This window comes from Ambystoma mexicanum, chromosome 11 (assembly GCF_040938575.1).
Source record: "Ambystoma mexicanum isolate Mex_15411 chromosome 11, UKY_AmexF1_1, whole genome shotgun sequence".
NCBI classification, from domain to species: Eukaryota; Metazoa; Chordata; class Amphibia; order Caudata; family Ambystomatidae; genus Ambystoma; species Ambystoma mexicanum.
The window spans coordinates 1,263,260,577-1,263,280,570 of record NC_090934.1 but is presented as its reverse complement, the minus strand read 5'-3'; the positions used below and the strand labels follow the sequence as shown (position 1 = coordinate 1,263,280,570).

The window sequence follows — 19,994 nt, the reverse complement described above, 5'->3', positions numbered from 1 at the left end:
CAAGAAAGTCAAGACCTGTGCCAAGCCCACACCCGACCGGAGGTACCGGCTTCACAAGTAAAATGTGGCTGACTCAATACCTTCTTCATAAACAGAAATGAACAAAATCAACTCATCTAAACCTCAAAGTTGGACAAAGGTCCACTTTCATTCCCCTACCGCACTCTTGTCCCCTGCACCGACTTCACGCCCCTCTTCTCCAAGCATCTCTCTGATACACTTGCCCCCTTAAACTCAACACTTACATGGACAATGTGGTCACATCCTCCCTTATCAAGCAGTTCATCGGCCCAGGTCTCAATGCGCTCCTCTGCATCATGAACATGTCCCTCAACAAGGGCTCATTCCTAGACACACTAAAGACAGTTTTCATATGAACCCTCTTACAGAAGCCCACTCTCGACCCAGAGGACCTGGTAACTACAGACCCATCACAAGCCTCCCGTTCATTGGACATGCATGCATTTGGCTAAATTCAAATGTGTTGTTCTCCTCATGACTGGCAGTCAGTTTTCTGCCCCAAATGCAGTAGCACATCGCTGCCATCAAAGTGGTGGACGATGACTGCAAATCGTGGACAAGAGTGATTAGCGTATTAGTTCTTAGACCTCTTTGCTGCATTCAACACAATTGACCAAGTCCCTCCTCACCGGTGTGTGGCTACCTTGGGGCCAAGATGGCCGCAATTCCTCAAGCTCCATCAGCAAAGCTCCGGGGGGGCCCATCTTGACCGGGGAACGGTGAGCGAAACCCAGCCGTGGTGCTGTGAAAACTAAGCGGCAACACTGCGGCACAGAGTATGACTGGAGAGTGGCAGGACGGGCAGACAGGCAGGAAAGAGTGCCTGAGCCAGGCGCGGTGAGTAGCCACAGCTGGCAGGCTGAAAGCTGCCACATAGCAATCTCGCTGGCTTCTCCCCTGGACACAAAGACCGACTGCCCGGTAAGAAGGAGATGAAGAGGCAGGGAGGGTGAGACCGCGACACACGTGGCATAGGCCGGCATATTTTCAATACTTAAAATCTATGTGAAGTCGATAAAGCAAGGGGCCTATATATATAGAAACTGAAAGAGGACTAAGAGCAAAAAGTGACAGACATCTTGGGAATGGATGCAAAACAAGGATACACACCCAAATTAAGGGCCTTTACGACAAAGATAGAGACAGTGAGTGGAAGCACCACATGTAATCAATCACACAAGCCACTACAGTATATGCCAGTCAAATGACAGCAAGCAAGGTACCTCCTCCGAGAACTCTTAGCACAGGACATAAATAAACCTTGCAAGGCAGCACACAGGCTACTCAAAAGTGGCAATAGCTGGTTCGGAATTAAATGTGACAATGGGGGCGGCACAGAGGTACAACCCATAGAGCACCAGGCAGGGAGTGAAACCCCAAACATGACTGCTGCCCTGGCGGAGATCATGTTTGCACTAAAGTCACGATGGACTTGATTAACACCTACACCTCAGCGACCTATTCAGAATTAGTGTCCTTCTTAGAGGACCTCACGGAGCAAGACGGGAGTCTCCTAGACATGGAGGATAGAATAGAAATGGTGGAAAGCAAGGTTTAAGGGCTGGGGCACATGTAAACACTTTTACATGACCTGAGAGAAGCAAACAATGACCTAAAAGACCATAGTAGGCAGGAAATTCACCTTCTTGGCATCCCTAAGGAATGGGAGGGGAAAAGATGCAGTAAAATTTAGAGAACAATAGCTGATGAAACTGCTCACAGACGTTAACCCGCCCTTAGAGGTGCAAAGAGCGCACATGATTAGATTGAGAAACACCGACCTGGACATAAAGTCACCTCCATTCACAGTATGCGTCCTGATTACAAGCACACCGGACAGATACTCAAACAAGCCAAGAAACTAAATCCATTTCAGTATGTAAGCCATAAAATAAATGTATATCAAAATTAACAGCCGTCTATTCCAAAAACACGCTCGATCTTAATCTGAGGCAGAAACTCAAAAAATGGGACCTCAAATATGGGCGACTAGACCTAGTGAGGATGATTGTCACACAAGACAGCAAAACGACCGACTACACAGATCTTGAGAAGTTAAGACTTTGTTCAATCCTTTGATCAAGATGCCATGGAGGTCTCCGCCACAGACAGACAATACACAACCCTGAATGCTGAACAACCAAAGAAGACAGGTGGGAGCGATTTTGCTATAAACAGAGTGCCAAAGACAAGAAGGCTTGCCGCCATTTACTGCAAAAGAAGTACACGAGAGACAACACACGCTCACCTCTGAAGAAGACAGAGCCCTTAAAGCAAGTGAGGCCTAGTAACAGACAAGGAAGGAGATCACGGTGGCTGTTAACTTATTTAGCATCCGGGGAGGAAGGAAAAGCAGAGAAGATATGTCTGAAATATGCTTTCTGCGCTGACTGAAGAAACAACACAAACAGATTTACAAAGTTAAAAAAACAAAAAAAAGGGAGCACTCAAGAAATGAAGGAATACACCTAAGCAGGTAATCTTCCATTACCAAGATACAGGTATGAGAGCCATGCTAGGAGCAACGTTCTACAAACACCTTGTGTTTGCCTTTTTTATGTGCCAACTACAAAAGTAGAGAACTAGGCACCAAGGTCAAGAGAAAAAGGGTCAGAGGAGGCGGGAACAATGGAAGCAACTCCATAACAGCCCCCATGACCGCCAGAGACAATGTAAAGTATGCAACACTATCACTAGCCACGTCTTGGCTTTACTTGCTCTTGGTGAATGGTCTGAAGAACTTCTTCAAGAGGAAAAAGATCCTAAAGACCCTCAAATTCAAAAGGCCAGACTTGGTGTTCATCCAAGAAACGCAACCATCGGAAACTGAAGCACAGAAACTTCAAAAAAATTGGGTGATCTGGGTGTTCTACAGCTGCTCACAGGAACAAAACAAAACTGGGAAAAGTGAAGAGTAGCTATCCTCCACAGATCCATGAAAAACAAACTCCTGTAGACATGGCAGGATGGAGATGGAAGGATAACATTGATTAAGTTGGATCTAGGAATGCACAAGCTGGTCCTAAGATCCACGTATGCTCCTGCAGGCCCAAAGTCAGGATTGTTTGAACACTTAAACTACTAGCGTAAATAGGGACAACCCCAGCAGTACTTGGAAGGGGCTGGAATGCTGTTAGTGGCCCTAAAGGAACTCTCAAAACGAGTCAGGACAAAGTAATCTTGAAAGGATACTTTAATGGATCACAGCCTAATCGAACCGTGGAGGCTACAATACCCAAGTGGAAGGGACTATACACACATGTCATGTGTTCAAGGCACAGGCACTAAAATTTACTATTTTCTCATTTCAGAAAATATTATGCAAGAAATGGAAGACCGTGCCATCAACCTAGCAAGCCTTTCAGATCATGCTTTAACAACACAAAAAATTTGAGTATGCTCCCTAAACCAGCGACCTCCAGATGGAGAATGAACCTAAGCCACTAAAAAGCAGCCTACGGAAAAAAGCTCCTTCAAAGAAAAACCAAAAGAATTTCAAAGAGATCAAAGAGAGTACCTACCCACCCACAGATTTACTGTGGACCACCCTAAAGGCATGTCAGTGGAGTGATGATACAAACGTCATCTGTGAAAAACAAACCAAGACCAAGAGAAGTAAGGTAGTTTCAGGGCAGCATAACCATTCTCGCTAGCAAATACGCAAAGATACCAACAGCCTCACTGCTCTCTGACCTGATCACAGCCAAATACAATCTATGCTCATACTTCAGGAAACAAGCAGAGTATGCCCTCTTTATCCTAAAGTAGAGAAACTACGAGCAAGTGAAACTTCTATACCTGGAATCAATAGCCAAAGTGTTGTGCAATGGCACATCTTTGAAAGGTTCAAAATAAAGGCATGTCCTAAGGACGCCCCCTTGAACCACTATCAGCTGCCATAAGACAGAACAAACTCATCAAGGCGATAGTACAGCCCTCCAGAGAAATGAAGCTCGAAATGTTGCAGATTACATTTTACTGACAATTACTGAACCCGAGCACTCCCTACAAGCATTTACAAGCACCATAAATGAGTTTTCTAAATTCTCGGCCATACTAAATCAATTGACATAACTGTGAGGCAATGCCAACAAAAGCAGACATACATCAACATCCTTTCCACTGGGCCCCAAAGGGCTAAATGTGTGAATCAAATTGAACCCAGGACTGCAAGATATAATGACAGACAACCTGTTACCCGTATGGGGGGGAAATAAAAAATGACATGGAACGATGAATAGGACCGATTCTTTCCTTCTGCAGCAGGATACAAATGGTGAAAATGACTGTGGCACTAAATCTCACGTTACCAATTTCACCAGTACAGAGCTGGAAAAAAAACAAGCAATGAAAGAAATGTAACACTTTATCTGGAACTGTTATGGCTAAGAATTAAGGCATCCAATCTTTTTGTGACATCATCCTCAGGAGGCTTGGCAACACCGGATGTTGAACTATACAGCCTAGCCTTCCACGTTACCCTATACACAACTCTTTTTCCCAGGTCCAAGTATAATTGGACTGTAATTCCCACGAAAATGCCCAAACTACAAATACCTCAGGCCTCAATATGGAAAACATAACTCAACCAACAAACCATTCTGGCGAACACTAAATACTGCTGGGAGTAGACTCAATAGACAGGGATGTGTAGATCCCTACATTCACACAGAAGCACCTCTATGGGCTAATCATAGTCTTAGGAAAACCAACCACCCCCTTTACTGGCAGCAATGGGCCGATAAAAGGCATAAATCACACCAGAGATGTTTTGGGACGAAACAATGCAGCAGACGATGTGGTTCAGCACATTGAAGAACAACTTTAACCTGCTGGATAAACACCTGAAACAACACATCCAACTCAAGATCTGCCTCGCCAATGCAAGAACACGCATCAGGGAAGGATTAATTAGCTCTCTGCTAGCAGCCACCATTCAGAAAGGGGGCAACAAATATGGCCCCGTTATCATTGTGCTACTTAATTTTAACTCCCCAATACAATGCCCTCACATCCTCTGGCTTAAAAAAGAGGTGGCAAAAGACATTGCAAAGGACATGTTCAGAAAAACAGTTGTCCTAGATACTACTCCACACTGCCATTGGGCGAAGAGAAATGAGGCTGAGAGGCCCACAATGTAAAATATGACACTACTGGCAAAACAGAATAAAATCAAAGATAATAAAAAAAGCACAGATGTTGGTATTGTTTATTTGTAAACACAAGCAAGTGTTTCAAAGAACTCAAGGCGGGAGGGAACCAGTGGGGGGTGGAAACCAACAGTCATTCAGAGCCCTTGAATTTCTGAACGATACAAGTCTGCGCAGGTAGAGTGGGTGCATGGAACAAGTGATATAATACAATAGTGTAATCTGCAGTTTTTCAAAGTGCATTGAAGCACCCACCATGCAAGGAGGGGAGACAAGGGAAAAACAGATAGACGATCTTCAAGGCATGGTGCATTGAGATCGAGCAGGTGCAGGAGAGGTGGGGGGCACCAAGTGCACCCAGTCATTCAGAAGCTGGGGTAAGTGCTGAGAGATGCCATGCTCATTGACCAAGTGCAGTAATGATGAGGGAAGTGCAGGACCGGAGGCAAGTGTGAGAATACGGACGAGGGTGCCAGGGACCTGTGATACTCTGGAGGTACACCAGGCGGCCTGTCAGAAGGCTGTGTGGAAAAGGAGGGTGAGGGGGATAGAGTGGAGAGAAAGGTTAGCAGGGTAGAGGGAGAGAGGATAAGAGTAATGTCTTAAGGAGTTTCCGGAACTTAAGGAGATCAGGCTCAAGACGGAGTGTGGCAGTGAGGCTATTCCAGAGGGGGCCCCTGCAGAGGATAAAGATCTCCCACCAAATCTCTGCTTGGAGAACCAGCTCACTCGCAGAAGGATGGAGGTAGATGAATGGAGGGCTTGGGAAGGACAGTGTTGGAACTTCGTAGAAGACAGCGTAGATATATTGCATATACTGTAGTCATGCCCAAGCATACAGGAGTTCTGGGCTGACATCTTCCCGACAGAAAAATCACTCATGAAATACAAATAGAACAATGACCAAACAACTAGTCCTAATACACGATTTCCAAGACCTAGAAGGTTGCAAAATGCACAACTAAAGTTTGCTAAGCGCAATCCCGATCGCCGCAAAGCAATGCATCACGTGACGCTGGAGGAAACCAGGTAGACGAGCGCTGGTGTAATGGACATGGGAAATAGCCAAAATAGCTTTATATGAAAGACTGATCTACCGATTGGCAGATGCAGAATCAACGTTCCTGGAGCATTGGGACACTTTGAGGTAAAATGGCGACAGATGGACAAGCCAAAGCACCTATGGTGCCCCACCCCAACAGAATACACCTCACAGGGAGTGACGTTCAGTGAATAAGATACTCTTACACACCACTCCCCACCATTTCACACCCCTCCCACCATTACACCCCCAGGAAGAGCCCCCCCCCCCCAGGAACCGTTAGAACCATGAGACTGGACCTGTTTCACAAAGAAGGAACATGAACGCACTCACCCCCACTGAATCCTGATCAGGCCTAAATCAAGTCCTATTTACATTGGCATTGTTGTAGGTTATATAGTGAAGTGTTGTTCTATACTTAGTTATGGATTCATTTCTTTCTTTTTCCTTTCATCACCATCTATATCAGCCCAGATACGAATGGCCTACAAAATGATCAGTTTGACAACTCGACACCATAAATGTGGCACGTGGGGTGTTTGATAGCTAACACATGCAACAAAGTTTTCATATCTGTCAATCATCTGGTTATGTTCACGACTTGTAATGTTGAAAAATACCCAATACAAAATGCATTTAATAAAAATAAAAATGTAAAAACACTGCTCATCCTCCTCCCTGAAAGGATGGCTTCTTTGCTACCGCTCCAAAATAATTTGCTTTCTATCTATCCAGCACACACCAAGCCATAAACGTGGGCATATTCGGATCCTAAAACTCCCAGTTCACGTGTAGGGTCCTTCAAGGTTCCATCCTCTACCCAATCAACTTTAATCTCTACATGGAACCTCTGGATATTTTCTTAAAAGACCTCAACGTAGCCATTTATCATTTCACCTATGACACCCAACTGTACCTCAAGGTTAAAGGCAACAAGGACATCACCCAACTTTGTGAGTGCCTGGCCACCCTCTAAACCATGATATTGAATGCCTGCGTTAAGCATAACCCTGCTAAGAACAAATTCATCCTCATTGGTTTCCCTACAAACAACAGTACTTTCAAAAGTGGCTTGACGATATGCAACTGGAACTCACCCCACAGCTGTCAGACTCACCCACAACCTGAGGCTTCATTGTTGACAGCAGCCTCTCTTTCCAAAGGTATATAGCCAAGAACGCCCACAAATCCTGGCTACAGATAGCCGCAATCTGCAAAAATCAAACCTGTGGTTCAGGCTCTCATGATCTCTCACAATTACAGAGGGAAACTCCTTCCTAAATGGACTCCCACTCATGCATCTGACTCCCGTTAAGGCCATCAACCATGCAGCAGCCGCCTCATTACAAGCGCCCATAAATCCGACCACATCCCTCCCTCGAGGCGCAAGCTTCACTGGCTCAGCCTACCTTTCAGGATTCTATTCAAAACAGCTTGCATCAGCTGCAAATCAGACTTGAACGGTACACCACATACCCGACTAAATGCCAAATCCCTGGATGCTCTCCTGCCTTCCGTAGCAAATCAATCAAAAGGTTGCAGTCAAAGCCAGTGTCAGGGGTTCTCACCCGTTACAGTGGTCTCTTCACAAGAGGATGGCTTTCCTCTTGAGACAATTGCTCCAATACTATATTTGAACACAGAAACAAGAAGCCACAGCCGGAAAGGTGGAGAAGATACTGCCTGGACCATCAAGGCTGCAGAAAAGGGAAACAAAACACAACAATACAGCTGCTTAGAATCACATACCTCTGCGGCCACCCCTTCCTCTGATATTAGATCCTACCTTTATTAGGAAGAGCAGAAGCAAAGAACCTAAAGAGTATTTTCTACCACCAAGCTGTAGTCCACAGGCCAGAAAACCGCCCACCGGTAGTGCCAAGACGCAGGCTGCAGATAAAGTTCACAAGGGACCTGACTTGGGCGACACAGTGGCACAACAATAAGGGAATAGGTAAATCTGAAAAGTATTTGTTGGGAAGGATATGGTCCTATCCCACACCCTTAGTCATCGCCAAATGGAATAAACATCATCACTGCCATGTAGGAAGAAGCCCCCTCATACATTGTACAGGAAAAAGCCCTATAACATAAGTGAAATAGGCTAACACTACCCATTACACATTATTGAACTCCATTTTGTAGCAGGACTAAACGCCATCTTTCTACTAGGCCCGTAATCCACTGATCCGCAAGGCTGCAGCATTTGCACCCCAAGCCTCGCTCGGCACAAGCCTTGTTCTCACGGAAGTCCATCTGTTCACTGTCCTTTCAATGTTGCAATCCTTTAATATAATTTTTGCACAGAATGCACTCGGCGAAGAGCGTGGGACAGGGACAGGCCACAGCACAAAGGCCCATCCATCTCCACTCAACTGCCGTGCCCCCTCACCCTCCACCCCGCCAGGCCAGAGCTCACCCGCCCCAACCTCACCATTCTTTTCATGATGAGCCTCTAACCCCCTCGCCTTGACCATTCCAAAACACCAACCCTAGGCCGAATCTTGGGTAGCAATATATTCTTCCAAGTAAAAACACATGTCTGTATCAGGAGGCACCAGAAAGACGGGCCCCCAGAAGAGATACTGAGTGCAGGAGGTGCAGTATCAATGAAGCCCTGAATGTAGAGGTCGACATGGCAATATATTATCCCCTCGCTACAAAGAACCCCCTTGCATGTAATGTCCAAGTATTCACCATTACTCAAGTCCTGTTTAGATTAGTTAGAAATGTAACACCAGCTTGAACTGACCTTCACCACAGCGATGAGCCCAGCTGACCCACGTGCTACAAGATGGACTGAGGTAGCAACGACCAATAGGTTTCTGGCATCCCCTATTGAGCAGACGCACCAACCAGTAATCTCACATCTACCACCACCTAAAATCGTCATCAATGATGTAAATGTCTTTTGTAATGTGCTACCCATGTAATTTTTGGCAGAGCGCTCTCAGGCAGCAGAGTTCTTTGCTGGCATTCTTCTATATTATATAAACATGGTTATCCTTCCATATTATCTCTTGGTCTCATTCCCTGACTGGGTGCATTCCTATTATTATAGCAATTATTTGGGACGTGTGAATAAGGGACGTCCCTTCATTTTCCAAAGGGATGAGCAAAAACTAGGATCCAAGTTCGGTACACTTGTTGCCAAATCAAAGAAGGGAAATTTCAAAAAGCCAAATCCAGGAAAACAAAATCCATTCATCTGATCGCAGGGAAGAAGTAGTACATGGCCTCCACCAGCACGAGGCAGCACGGCAGCCGTGGGACCCAGCAGCAATATCTCCTTCATTCCGCTCTTACCTTATCTCCCTGACTGCAGCGTTGCCCCGTGGTGCGCCCCCCACTGCCCTCTAACTCCCAGTGCCCTCCAGAAGTTGATTAGCCCAGATGGGCTGAGTTGGGTAAGCAGCGGTTTAACACCACAACATGGCCGCCGCATCATCATCATCATTGAGCACTGGAGTGATCTGATGCCGGATCTGCCCCCATTGTGATTGGCTGAGTGCTTTTCATCATGGCCAATCAGTGAGCCGGTAGGTGAGAGCTGGCCCACCGACAAGGCCCACGCTAAGGCCCCTGTCCGGCATGGTTGGCCATAACCCCCAACCCACTCCGCCTATCCTGCCTCCCTGCTGCTCACCACTGATGCGACTTATTGTGCCTTCACACATTTTGACATCACGGTGCGTGCTGCCGGTTCTACCTTCCATATCCCGCTTTGAATTTTCTGCTCCAGCAAGCTGGATCTAGTGCCACTCCTCCACCTTCCTGGCCATTACCTTGGTTACTGCTAGACTGCAATTTCTCTCCTTAAGCCCTGGTCTACCTCACAGCTGCACTCTATGAGATCTTATTATATTTCCAATTGCCTGTAGCTCCTCTTCTCACTGCATCATTTGACCCTCAGGCCCTGGGTCATTTCATTGTTTTAAATGACCTTTGAACCTGGGGCATTTCATTGTGCTCAATCATTTTTAAACTTGGGGCATTTCATTGTGCTACATGATTTTGGAATCTGGGCTCCCTCCTCCTCCAGATGCCTATGACTGTTTTGCACATGATATCTGCTAGGCCGCTGGTAATGTATTGTGTTTTTCTGTCCTTCTCCCCCCACTTGAGTCTGCCTATAGTTCTCTCCATCGCTCCCATCTATTCCAACTGCTTCTCCGTCACCTATCCTCCATCTCTTTCGAAGTCTGGAAGGAAGACATTTAATTTCTAACCCTGGTCTGCCCATTGCAGACACCTACGTTGATGCTTCCTCCAGACAGAATATCACTGACATTCTCTTTGCTGTTCCTTCACCTGATTTATGGACTCCCCACATGGTTTCTGTCCTCTCCCCTTTTTCTTCCTCATCCATTACTGATGGTACCAGATGGGAAGTGCTCTTGGGTCACTTGGCATCTTGCAGGTACATCATTAATGTCCATCACAATGGCACTTATGGCATGGCCCAGGGCTCTCAGCCCAACCTACTCCTTCTTGACAGGTGTATTCAGACTCTTCTCAACCCCCCCCCCCCCTTCCCGTCACCTCACCATCTCCCATCCCCTCTTTGTCCTTATCCCCAGTGGTGGCACTCAGACTGTGACCCCCTCAGAAAACATTTAAAAGGGGGCAACCAGCTCCACTTAGCTACTCTCAATACTCACTCTGCTGTCAAGCACTCCCTCTAACATCTGTCTCCCCCTTGAAAACCTTGGCATCCTTGCTCTTACTGATAAGTAGTTCAAGGCCAGCTCCGTCACTGCTTTTGACACTCTTCTCCCTGAGGGATGCAAGCTCCTGTCCAATCCTAGGCCCTTCTGATCCGGTGGCAGAGTAGCCCTGATTTTCCCTGAGTGGGTTCCTGCCATCATTCCCACTCAATCCTACTCATCCTTTGAATGCCGAGTCTGTAGGCTGTCTCTCTTACCCCCTCCCTTAATCTCGCCACCATCTACAGGAACCCCAGACCCACTCCCCCTCTTCCTCTCGGAATGGGCGGACCTCTCCTCCTCTCTCCTTGCCTCCTCCCCCAAACTTCTCTTTCTTGGGACTTTACATCCATCTTGACTCCCCAGACTTTGGCACCTGTACTCTTTTGTGACCTCCGTGACTCTGTTTTCCTCACTATTCTTCCTTCTGGCCAAACACACTCTGCTGGGCACACTTTGGATGCTCTCATCTCAACAGACATCCCTCCCTCCAACCCTCCACCTACCCCTCTTCCCTTGTCTGACCACGCTATCCTCTCCCCTATCTCCTGATGAGGCCTCTGCCTGCACAGACAATCTCCTTCAAACACCTTAGACATCCTTGCTCCTATCATGAGGATCCACATGAAGCCTGCGACCAAATGCAACTCTTGATATGACGCTGACTTGGCAGCTTTGAACTGCAAGTACATCCTCTGACAAACTGCCCTTCTGCCTACACCAAAGGGCAAAATTGTCTCGCCATCTCCTCCAAGAAGGGGCCCCATGTCCAAGCCTGTATCGCTGGTGCCACCAATAACACGACTGAACTCTCTAAAATCTGCAAGGAACTTGCCAATCCTACTGCAGTCTCCTCCTCCCTTCCTCCCTCCCAGGCCCTCTGCACTGCACTGGCCTCCCACTTCCCCTCAAAAACTCAGGGCGATCTGTCCTCACTCATCTTCTCCCCGACCCACCCCTCTGCTCCTCTTACCTCCCTTGGCCCCCCTCTTACTTCCCCATACTACTTTCCTCTCTACCATTATACTGGACAAGATCTCTAGAGTTGTCCGCTCTATAAAAGTCTCTTCTGAACAGGTGCTCCCCTGCTCTTCCAGAACCATCAAGGACAACATCACCACTCTCACACCAGCCTTGGCTGACCTCTGTAACCATTCTTTTAAAAATTGCTCTTTCCCACAAACCCTCAAGCACTCTCTTGTGCACCCTCTCCTAAAAGAGCTGCCTGCTGACCCTTTTTGCCCAGCTAACTATCGCCCTAGCTCGATCACCCCTTTCTTGGGTAAACTCATGAAGAAGCTGGTCATCTCCCAACTGACCATCCACACTGAAGCCGCTTGCTGCATTCATGACCACCAGTCTGGTTTCAGAGCATCTAGAGGCATGAAAACCGCTCTCCTGAACATCCGTAAAGACCTGCTCTCGAACCTGGACCAACTCTCCCTCTGTTCTGATCCTCCACTGTTTTTTTCCTGCCTTTGACACAGCCAACCACTCCATCCTCATAAATCGTCTCCTTGATACCCTAGGCATCACGGACCGGGCACTGGCGTGATTGACCTCCTTCCTTTCAAACCGACCCTCTCAAGTGCCCTTTCCTCTCCTCCACCTCACACTCTATGTGTGGTGTCCCTCTGGGCTCTATCCTACCTAGCCCCTCTGGTCCACTTGATCTCCACCTTCTCTCCTCAGTGCCAGTGTTCTGACATACAGCTCTTCTTTAAGCTCCCATCCTCTACCTCTTTTCTTTCCTCTCTCATTCCTGACTGCTATTCAGGCATGGCGCGCTGCCAATGATTTCTGCCTTAATGCCAGTAAGAGATGCTTCTCATTGGGACACCTGCTCTCTGCTTCCCCCCACTCTCTGGCCACCCTCTTTGTGCCCTCCGCCGCTCCCTCTTGCGAGGCAAAAAACCTTGGGGTCATCTTTGTCTCTTCTCTCCACACATCGCGGACCTTGGCAAGAAGTCCAACATTCAACTCCACCTCCTCAGGGGCATTCTCCCTTTCCTCAACTTCCCTCAGAAGCTCAACGTCTCCAGAGCTCTGTTTCTCTCTAGGCTCGACTATTGCAAAAGACTCTTCCTCAGTCTGCCTCTTTCCGCCCCTTCGACCACTTCAACTAATCTGGAATAGGGCTGGTAGACTCATCCTTGGCCTCAAGCCCACAGACAGCATCTCTCCAGCCCTAAAATCTCTCCACTGGCTCCCTTCTCTAAATACTTCCCTGCTAAAGTTCGGTCATCTAGCTCAAACTCTCTGAAGGTAAAATGTTTCTCCAAGCATAGAGTGGGAGGTAGATCGCTTACCTCGTGAGGTTCCTCCTTCTGGAATGGCCTCCCTGCCCCGCTCCGACTTGAGCCGGATCTTCTCAAGTTCTGGAAACTTCTCAAGACTTTCCTTTTCTCCTCTTCCTTCCCTCTACCCATGCTCTGCTAATGTCGCTCTGCCACTGCGATTGGTGCCTGGACCCTTCTGAGTCATACAGAGACCAGTGCACCCCTGACCAGTCTCCACCAGCACACCCTAACTGCATTTGCCCTTGGGCACCCTTCATGGACTAGCCTGAATCTGGTCCACCATGTCCAACACACTTATCTGCCCTTCATAGCCCTGGCACTTGCCCTTGATGGCCCCCCTCAGCACTTGCTTACCCGCTTGGGCCCCCCACTCCTGCACTTCACACGCTCCCATCCCTGCCCTCTACTACTCCCTTCCCCGCACTTATCACCTTTGGGTTTGCACTTTCACAGTAGGATGGTTACAAGGCCAATATAACCGTCATTGTTGTTTTTCTCCTATGTACCCCTTCCTCACCCCCTATTTCTTTGTCTTGTAGAGCCTGGAAGCACTTGTGTATACGTGCCATACAAAAGCCCAATAAATAAATAGGTCAACACATTCACAGAGTTCAAAACTAAAAGGAGAATCCAAGAGCTTTTTCATGAAAGCAGAAGGCACATATTCAAAACATCTAAAATGTTACAAAAAGCCACAAAGGGTAATCCAAAAAGACAGCTCCAAAAAGATAAAAAAGCCAAGAGGTCAAAAACCCAGAACACCCAAGTAAGATTTTGCTACTCACATGCAGGAAATGGGCTTCTAGACACTGCAAAGCAGTGAGTCCTTCTCCCTTCTCTCCTGCAGTTTAAATAAAAGTATCCTGGCATCTGAGCAAGAGGCTTTCGGGTCGAGAATGCAGCGTGCTCGATGACATCATTTGCTACATGATGATGTCATTCTGGGAAGCATTGTTAGTCCCAGTAGCCCTGGCAACGTGACGCTGCCACAGATAGTGTCACCCCGCCCGCTGCGCCCTTCGGCCCCCTCGGTGAGTGCAGAACCAGACAGCCAGCCCCGCCCACAAAGAGAAGACCCCCAAAAGTCCTTTTCCTACTATGCCCGACACTCTTGACCTGAATGACACTGTGTTTGGAACTCTACCACCATTGTCTAGTTCTGCAAACCAGGGCCCCTCCATCAACATCTCCCATGCAACTAAATTCATGTTTTTCTGCTCTTCCACCAACAGTGCTGTGCTACTGTCCAAAACCACCTTGACTAATGCTGGTAAAATAAACAGGGGATAACCCTCCAAAATCTGAAGCTACTGACATGAATTAACTACTTGAGGAGCTCAAAGGTACTATTTCCTCTATAGATCATAATATAGAAGTATTATCTGCAAAGTTACCGGCGTCCCCACATAAAATAAAACAACTGTGCAGATAAGTGAAGGCAGTAAAACAAACAGGGCTACTGTAAGAAATATCAAATATAGATATCAATATCAAAGAGATGAAGACACACTTAGCAGCAGTGTAAGCAAAGAACAAGGAGCTGGAGCTGTGGTCTCTGCGTAATAAATGCATCTTCGGGCTGTCTGAGAACACAATGCGAGGCACAACAAATATATAGGATGTTTATGTAGAGGCATGGATTCACCTGTCCCCAATAGTAAGTTTAATATGTGGAAAGGATTAAACAAGATATTTTAAGTAGGCTAAAGACCAGTCAGTTAGTGTTAAAGCTTTACAAAAATAAAGTGCTGCAGTTCCAAAACATTATTAATTAAAAAGCTGTTGCTGTCTGCTCTCCTTCACACCCAGACCATATAGCCAGGTCTGCCAGTTTTCTAGAGAAATGCAGTAGCTATCCTTTTTTCACATATGTTTGGAGGCAATTCTTTCAGGGCAATAATCACATCATTTGCTGTTTCTTTTCTTACCGGTCACCATATTGTTCACTGGGTAGCTCTGAAGAGGGCAATACGATAATTTACCTAAAACTGGAAGTCTGGAATCTGCTGTCTGTTTGCTGCAAATAAAAATCATAAGCACTGAATATACACATATTTTAATGTACATTCAAGCCTAGATTAAAACCTCAAAGCAACATTTTCCCTGTATAATGAAATATAAAATGAGCTCATGATTCACTCTTGAGGTATCAATGGTTCTCTAGCATGGAAGTCATTGAATTCATAAACTGTAGAACTTATATTTGGCTTTGGTGAGAGTCACAGAGCACTTTTGAACACATTTTGGTAATGTTAATTGTCCTCAACTCAGAAGAGCACTGTCCTTTCGGATGTTTTAAGCATTGTTGAATTAGAAGACTTTTTTAATGATCTTCAAGGACTGATGCACTTATACCCAACTTTGCCAACTGCTACCAGACCACCAACTCTGAAACTTGCAGAGTTTATACAGTTTGCTTGTGTGTCCAACAGTTATTACCAGACTTGACCTTGGTCCGATGAATTCATCCACTTCTCCTCTAGAATTCACTGGCTATAAAACAACTATGTAGTTGCACCTAAAGAGTAGGGAAGGATTTAAAGGGGTTATTAGTATTTCATCGGCTGTCTGTCTCGTTTGTGAAATAACCTGAAGAAAACAATTTGCCTTTTTTAACACTCTCTCACCCAGGACGTATTTATGTGTACTCATTTAGTGGGCTTATATTGATCTTAGTATTTCTCATCAGGTGAAATGCAGGTTCTAGAATTGGCACGGTCCCTTTCCCCAGACCAAAGCTTCGATTATATAGCTTCAGGAGTAGAATTTTACAATACGTACACCTCAAACCACAAGTGGTCATATAGACACTTTTCAAGATCTAGTAATTAATTCAAAAACTTAATCAACCACAAAATTAAACATCATGGTAAAACGACGTACACTGAAATCAACATAAAAACCCTACAAGATAACTCCATTAACCTAAACTAAAAAAACAAAACAGATGTATTTATAGAGTGCACGTCCATCCCAATTGGGCATCTTGTCCCCGATAACAGATGTGAACTTTTACCCAACTCAATGATACTAATTTCAAGCCATGTGACAATTTAGGGTGGAAAAGTACAAATAATGAACAGAAAGAACTATCTTAAAGAAGAATAGTCACAAATGGATCGTAGGAATCGTCTTTTAGCCATGGATCCAAGCGGTCAGGCACAGAAATATATATCTAAGAATATTTAATCTTGGGCTCAGGAATCTATTTTAGATGAATACGGTGTGCTTCTATTGAACATCCCTCACCCAAACTTACCAAAGATATATTTATGTTCGGTGCACAAGAATTTACAAGAGCATCCAGTTCAAACTATAGTTTCATCAAGAGGAGCAATACTTGGACAGACATTAAAATATATTGACCAATATTTACAGCCATTCATCTTGGATCCGACATTGTAAGTGATAGGCACTACAGACTTCATTGTAAAATTAGAACATGGCTAAGAGGAAAGAGGTTACCTTAGATTATTATGATTTTTTATACATCTTTTTATTGAGTTTAACAAGATAAAATCCAAATCAACTGTATGCATAATATAATCCGTTAAGTAGAAGAGGATCAGGTGCAACAAATAAAACATGTACAACGGACCGCCCCCCCCCTGCCCCTCAACAACTTCTTCGCCTTCCCCGCCACCCAGTCCCAATACCTTGACTCTCTGAACCAGTGTACCATCCAACAATGGTAATTCGAATCCTCTTTGCATTGCTAGTGTCCATACAGAACACATATCTTGTTTGTCTAAGTATACCCTGAGCCCTTATTTGAAATATGCATCAACCAGATACCAATAAGGTCAGCTTGAGTAGGTCTGCCACGCCTCCTCATCACTGCGCATTCCAATGTACACATTTTAATAATCAGTTCCAAGACCAGCCTGTTTGTAGGTGCATGAGTTGCCATCCAATGCATGATTAACAATTGGCAAGCAGAAAACAGGAGTATGTGTGCCAAGAGTCGTATTTTGGAGTACGTATGCCATTCAGCATCATTCATACCAAATAACATGGGACCACGGACGAAGGAAATGGAAGTGTCAGGATACAAGAGACCAATTTGTGAATTCTCCTCCAATAAGTTATTATAGCCGTACACAACCACATGATATGGCCCAAAGTGCCCAGCGACCCACACTGGCGCCAGCATGCAGAGGAGCCTTTCCAGGCCCATACAATATATTTTATAGGCGGTGTAAGTATAGTCGCTGAATTAATTTGTATTAAATCTCTCTGTTGCAAATATTGTAGGTCATGGAGGGGATGTTCTCGAAGTAGTCGAAGATGTCGTCCACATCAACTGGAGTGTTTAAGTCGTTGGACCATTGTGTTGAGAGGGTTATATTACGTCGGGTGTTTGGGATGCAGACGGTATAGAATGAGCGCAACATGGGAAAATCAGTTGGGTTTCGCCTCCAATTGCTGTTCACCTGCAGTGACTGTGTCTTGTAGTGTATGTGTGGTGCTGTGGCCTTAATCACTCCACGTATGGTGGGGTAGTGTATCCATTCTGTTTGTTGGATTTGGAGTATTTTGCTAGCTCCCGAGAATCCGAGAGGTTCATCCCCATTGTAGAGATCAGCAACTCTAACCTCAGGTGACAGGGAGTTTTGGTGCCTGTGCAGGACATGGTTGAGTCCTAGTGAGAGAATTTCTTGCACACTGATCCATGGCCGGGCGGCCCAGTATGGGCACCCATTGATCCCCTCATTCTATGCCATTAGGTTAGCGTTGGGCCCAGCAACGGGTGTGCTCTGATATTTTTGGGAAGTCTGGCGTCTACAGTGACATTAAAGAGTTTGATTTGGTGCCAACTCAATGAGTCTGTTGTGCCCAGCCACATTTTGGCCCGGCTAATTTGAGTGGTTTGGTAATAGGTGCGCCATACTGAGACTGCCAGGCCTCCATCGCTTTTGAAAGCTTGCAGGATCCCAAGCCGAACCCTGGCCTTTTTGCCCTTCCAAAGGAATTTGGACATTTGCCTGTCCATATCCTTATACATCTTCTGCGAGGAAGCGCACGGTAGCATTAGTGCGAGATAGATCCGTTTTGGGCGCAAGTTCATCTTGAAAGCATTAATGCACCCTGTTAATGACAGTGGCAGTGTGTTCCATCTGGTGAGATCAGCTTTGATCCTTGCCAGAGTGGGTGGATAGTCAAGATTTGCGATTTCATGGATATCAGGGGCAATGTGGACTCCCAAGTATTTACAGAGTGCTGCTAGAGGCAGAATGTGGCAACCGCACCTGGATCCCAAGGTATGTCAGATCTGATAGGGAGAACCCCTGATTTTGACCAATTCACCTTATAGCCTGTCATGGGTCCAAAATCATGAAGTAGGCTACACAGGCGAGGAAGCGAAACTGACTGGTTCTGTACGTAGACCAGTAGATGGTCCGCATACAATGATATACAGTGTCCAGAAAGGATCATTTTGAAATTTTTCCACAAGTGGTTCTATGGATAGTGCATACAGGAGGAGGTAGAGGGGGAGCCTTGTCTGGTCCCAGAGTACAGATAACATTTTTTGGCTGCATTTCCATTGGTGGTTACAGAGACCTGGGGATCGGCGTATAATAATTTTATGTGCCGCAATAACGTCGGTGGGAACCCATAGGTCGTGAGTGTGCTGAACATGAAGTCCCATCTTACTTTATCGAATGCTTTTGTAGCATTCTCATGGATTGTTAATAAAAGCTTGTCAGGGCTGCACCGTCTTGCGAGTACTTGCAGTAGACGCCTAACATTGTCAACTCAAAGGCGACCCTTGATAAATCCGGTCTGATATTTGCAGATAAGTTGTGGTGGTACCACATCAATTCTAAGTGCTACACACTTGGCCAGGATTTTGGCATCAGCGTTGACGAGGGAAATCGGCCAGTAGGATCCACAGTCTTCAGAGTCACGTCCCTGTTTGTGGAAGACGATATTTGCCACTATCATCGATTTTGGTAGGTGACCCTTTGACGTGGCCCCAGTGAATACAGATTCGAGCAATGGGGCCATACAGTCTGCAATTATTTTGTATAGATCTATTGGCATACTGTTGGGACCAGATGCCTTACCCCCTGATAATGAGGTTATGGGATGGGTGATTTCTTCCGCCGTCACCGGCTTCTCTAATTCTACCCTTTGCACATCGCTGAGTTTGTTTAAATGAAGTGTATTGAGGAACGTCTCTATGTTATCTGGGGCTACTGGGAACAGCTCTGCATATAGTTTGCAGTAAAATTCTTTGAAGCGTTTGTTAATGTCGTTTTTGTCAGTTAGAGATCTTCCTTCTTTGTACCTGATGCTGAGTATTTGCTCGGAGGCCTGCCTCGCCGGTCGTGCCTTGCCTCGCCGGTCCATTGCCATATCTAGGACTGTGTTCCAGTACCCACCAAGGAGTGTGACGTTCCCCAGAAACAGTGGCACCTGGCTGCAACCTCTGTAAAAAATGTGGGGGTGTCCCCCGTCGGGGCATAGATGTATAAGAGTAATAGGTTGCTGGCGAATCAGACACTGCATCTTAGCGTATGTTCCATCCTTGTCGGATATGGTGTGAATTGTATGGACCGGGACCAGTTTATGAATCAGAATGGAGACGCCCATATTGCCCTTGTGGTGTGAGTGAACTGATACCCAGACCCATCCCAGTTCTAGTTTCCCCACTTCATGGACATCGAGATGTAGTTCCTGGATGAATGAGATATCGCATTGCAAGACTCAGAGATGGTTGAGGACCCTGCCGTCGCTTGATGGGGTGCCCCAATGCCTGTATGTTAAGAGT

At 46.1% G+C, this 19,994-nt stretch overlaps 1 protein-coding gene across 1 annotated transcript in view; it reads right to left on the bottom strand.

The window, feature by feature from the left end:
• TERB2 (telomere repeat binding bouquet formation protein 2) overlaps positions 1–19,994 on the bottom strand; it is a 446,976-nt gene that overhangs the window by 40,207 nt on the left and 386,775 nt on the right. The window contains exon 6 of the mRNA XM_069625425.1: positions 15,148–15,236. Within this exon, the coding sequence (XP_069481526.1) occupies positions 15,148–15,236 (89 nt within the window). The remainder of the gene's footprint in view (positions 1–15,147; positions 15,237–19,994) is intronic.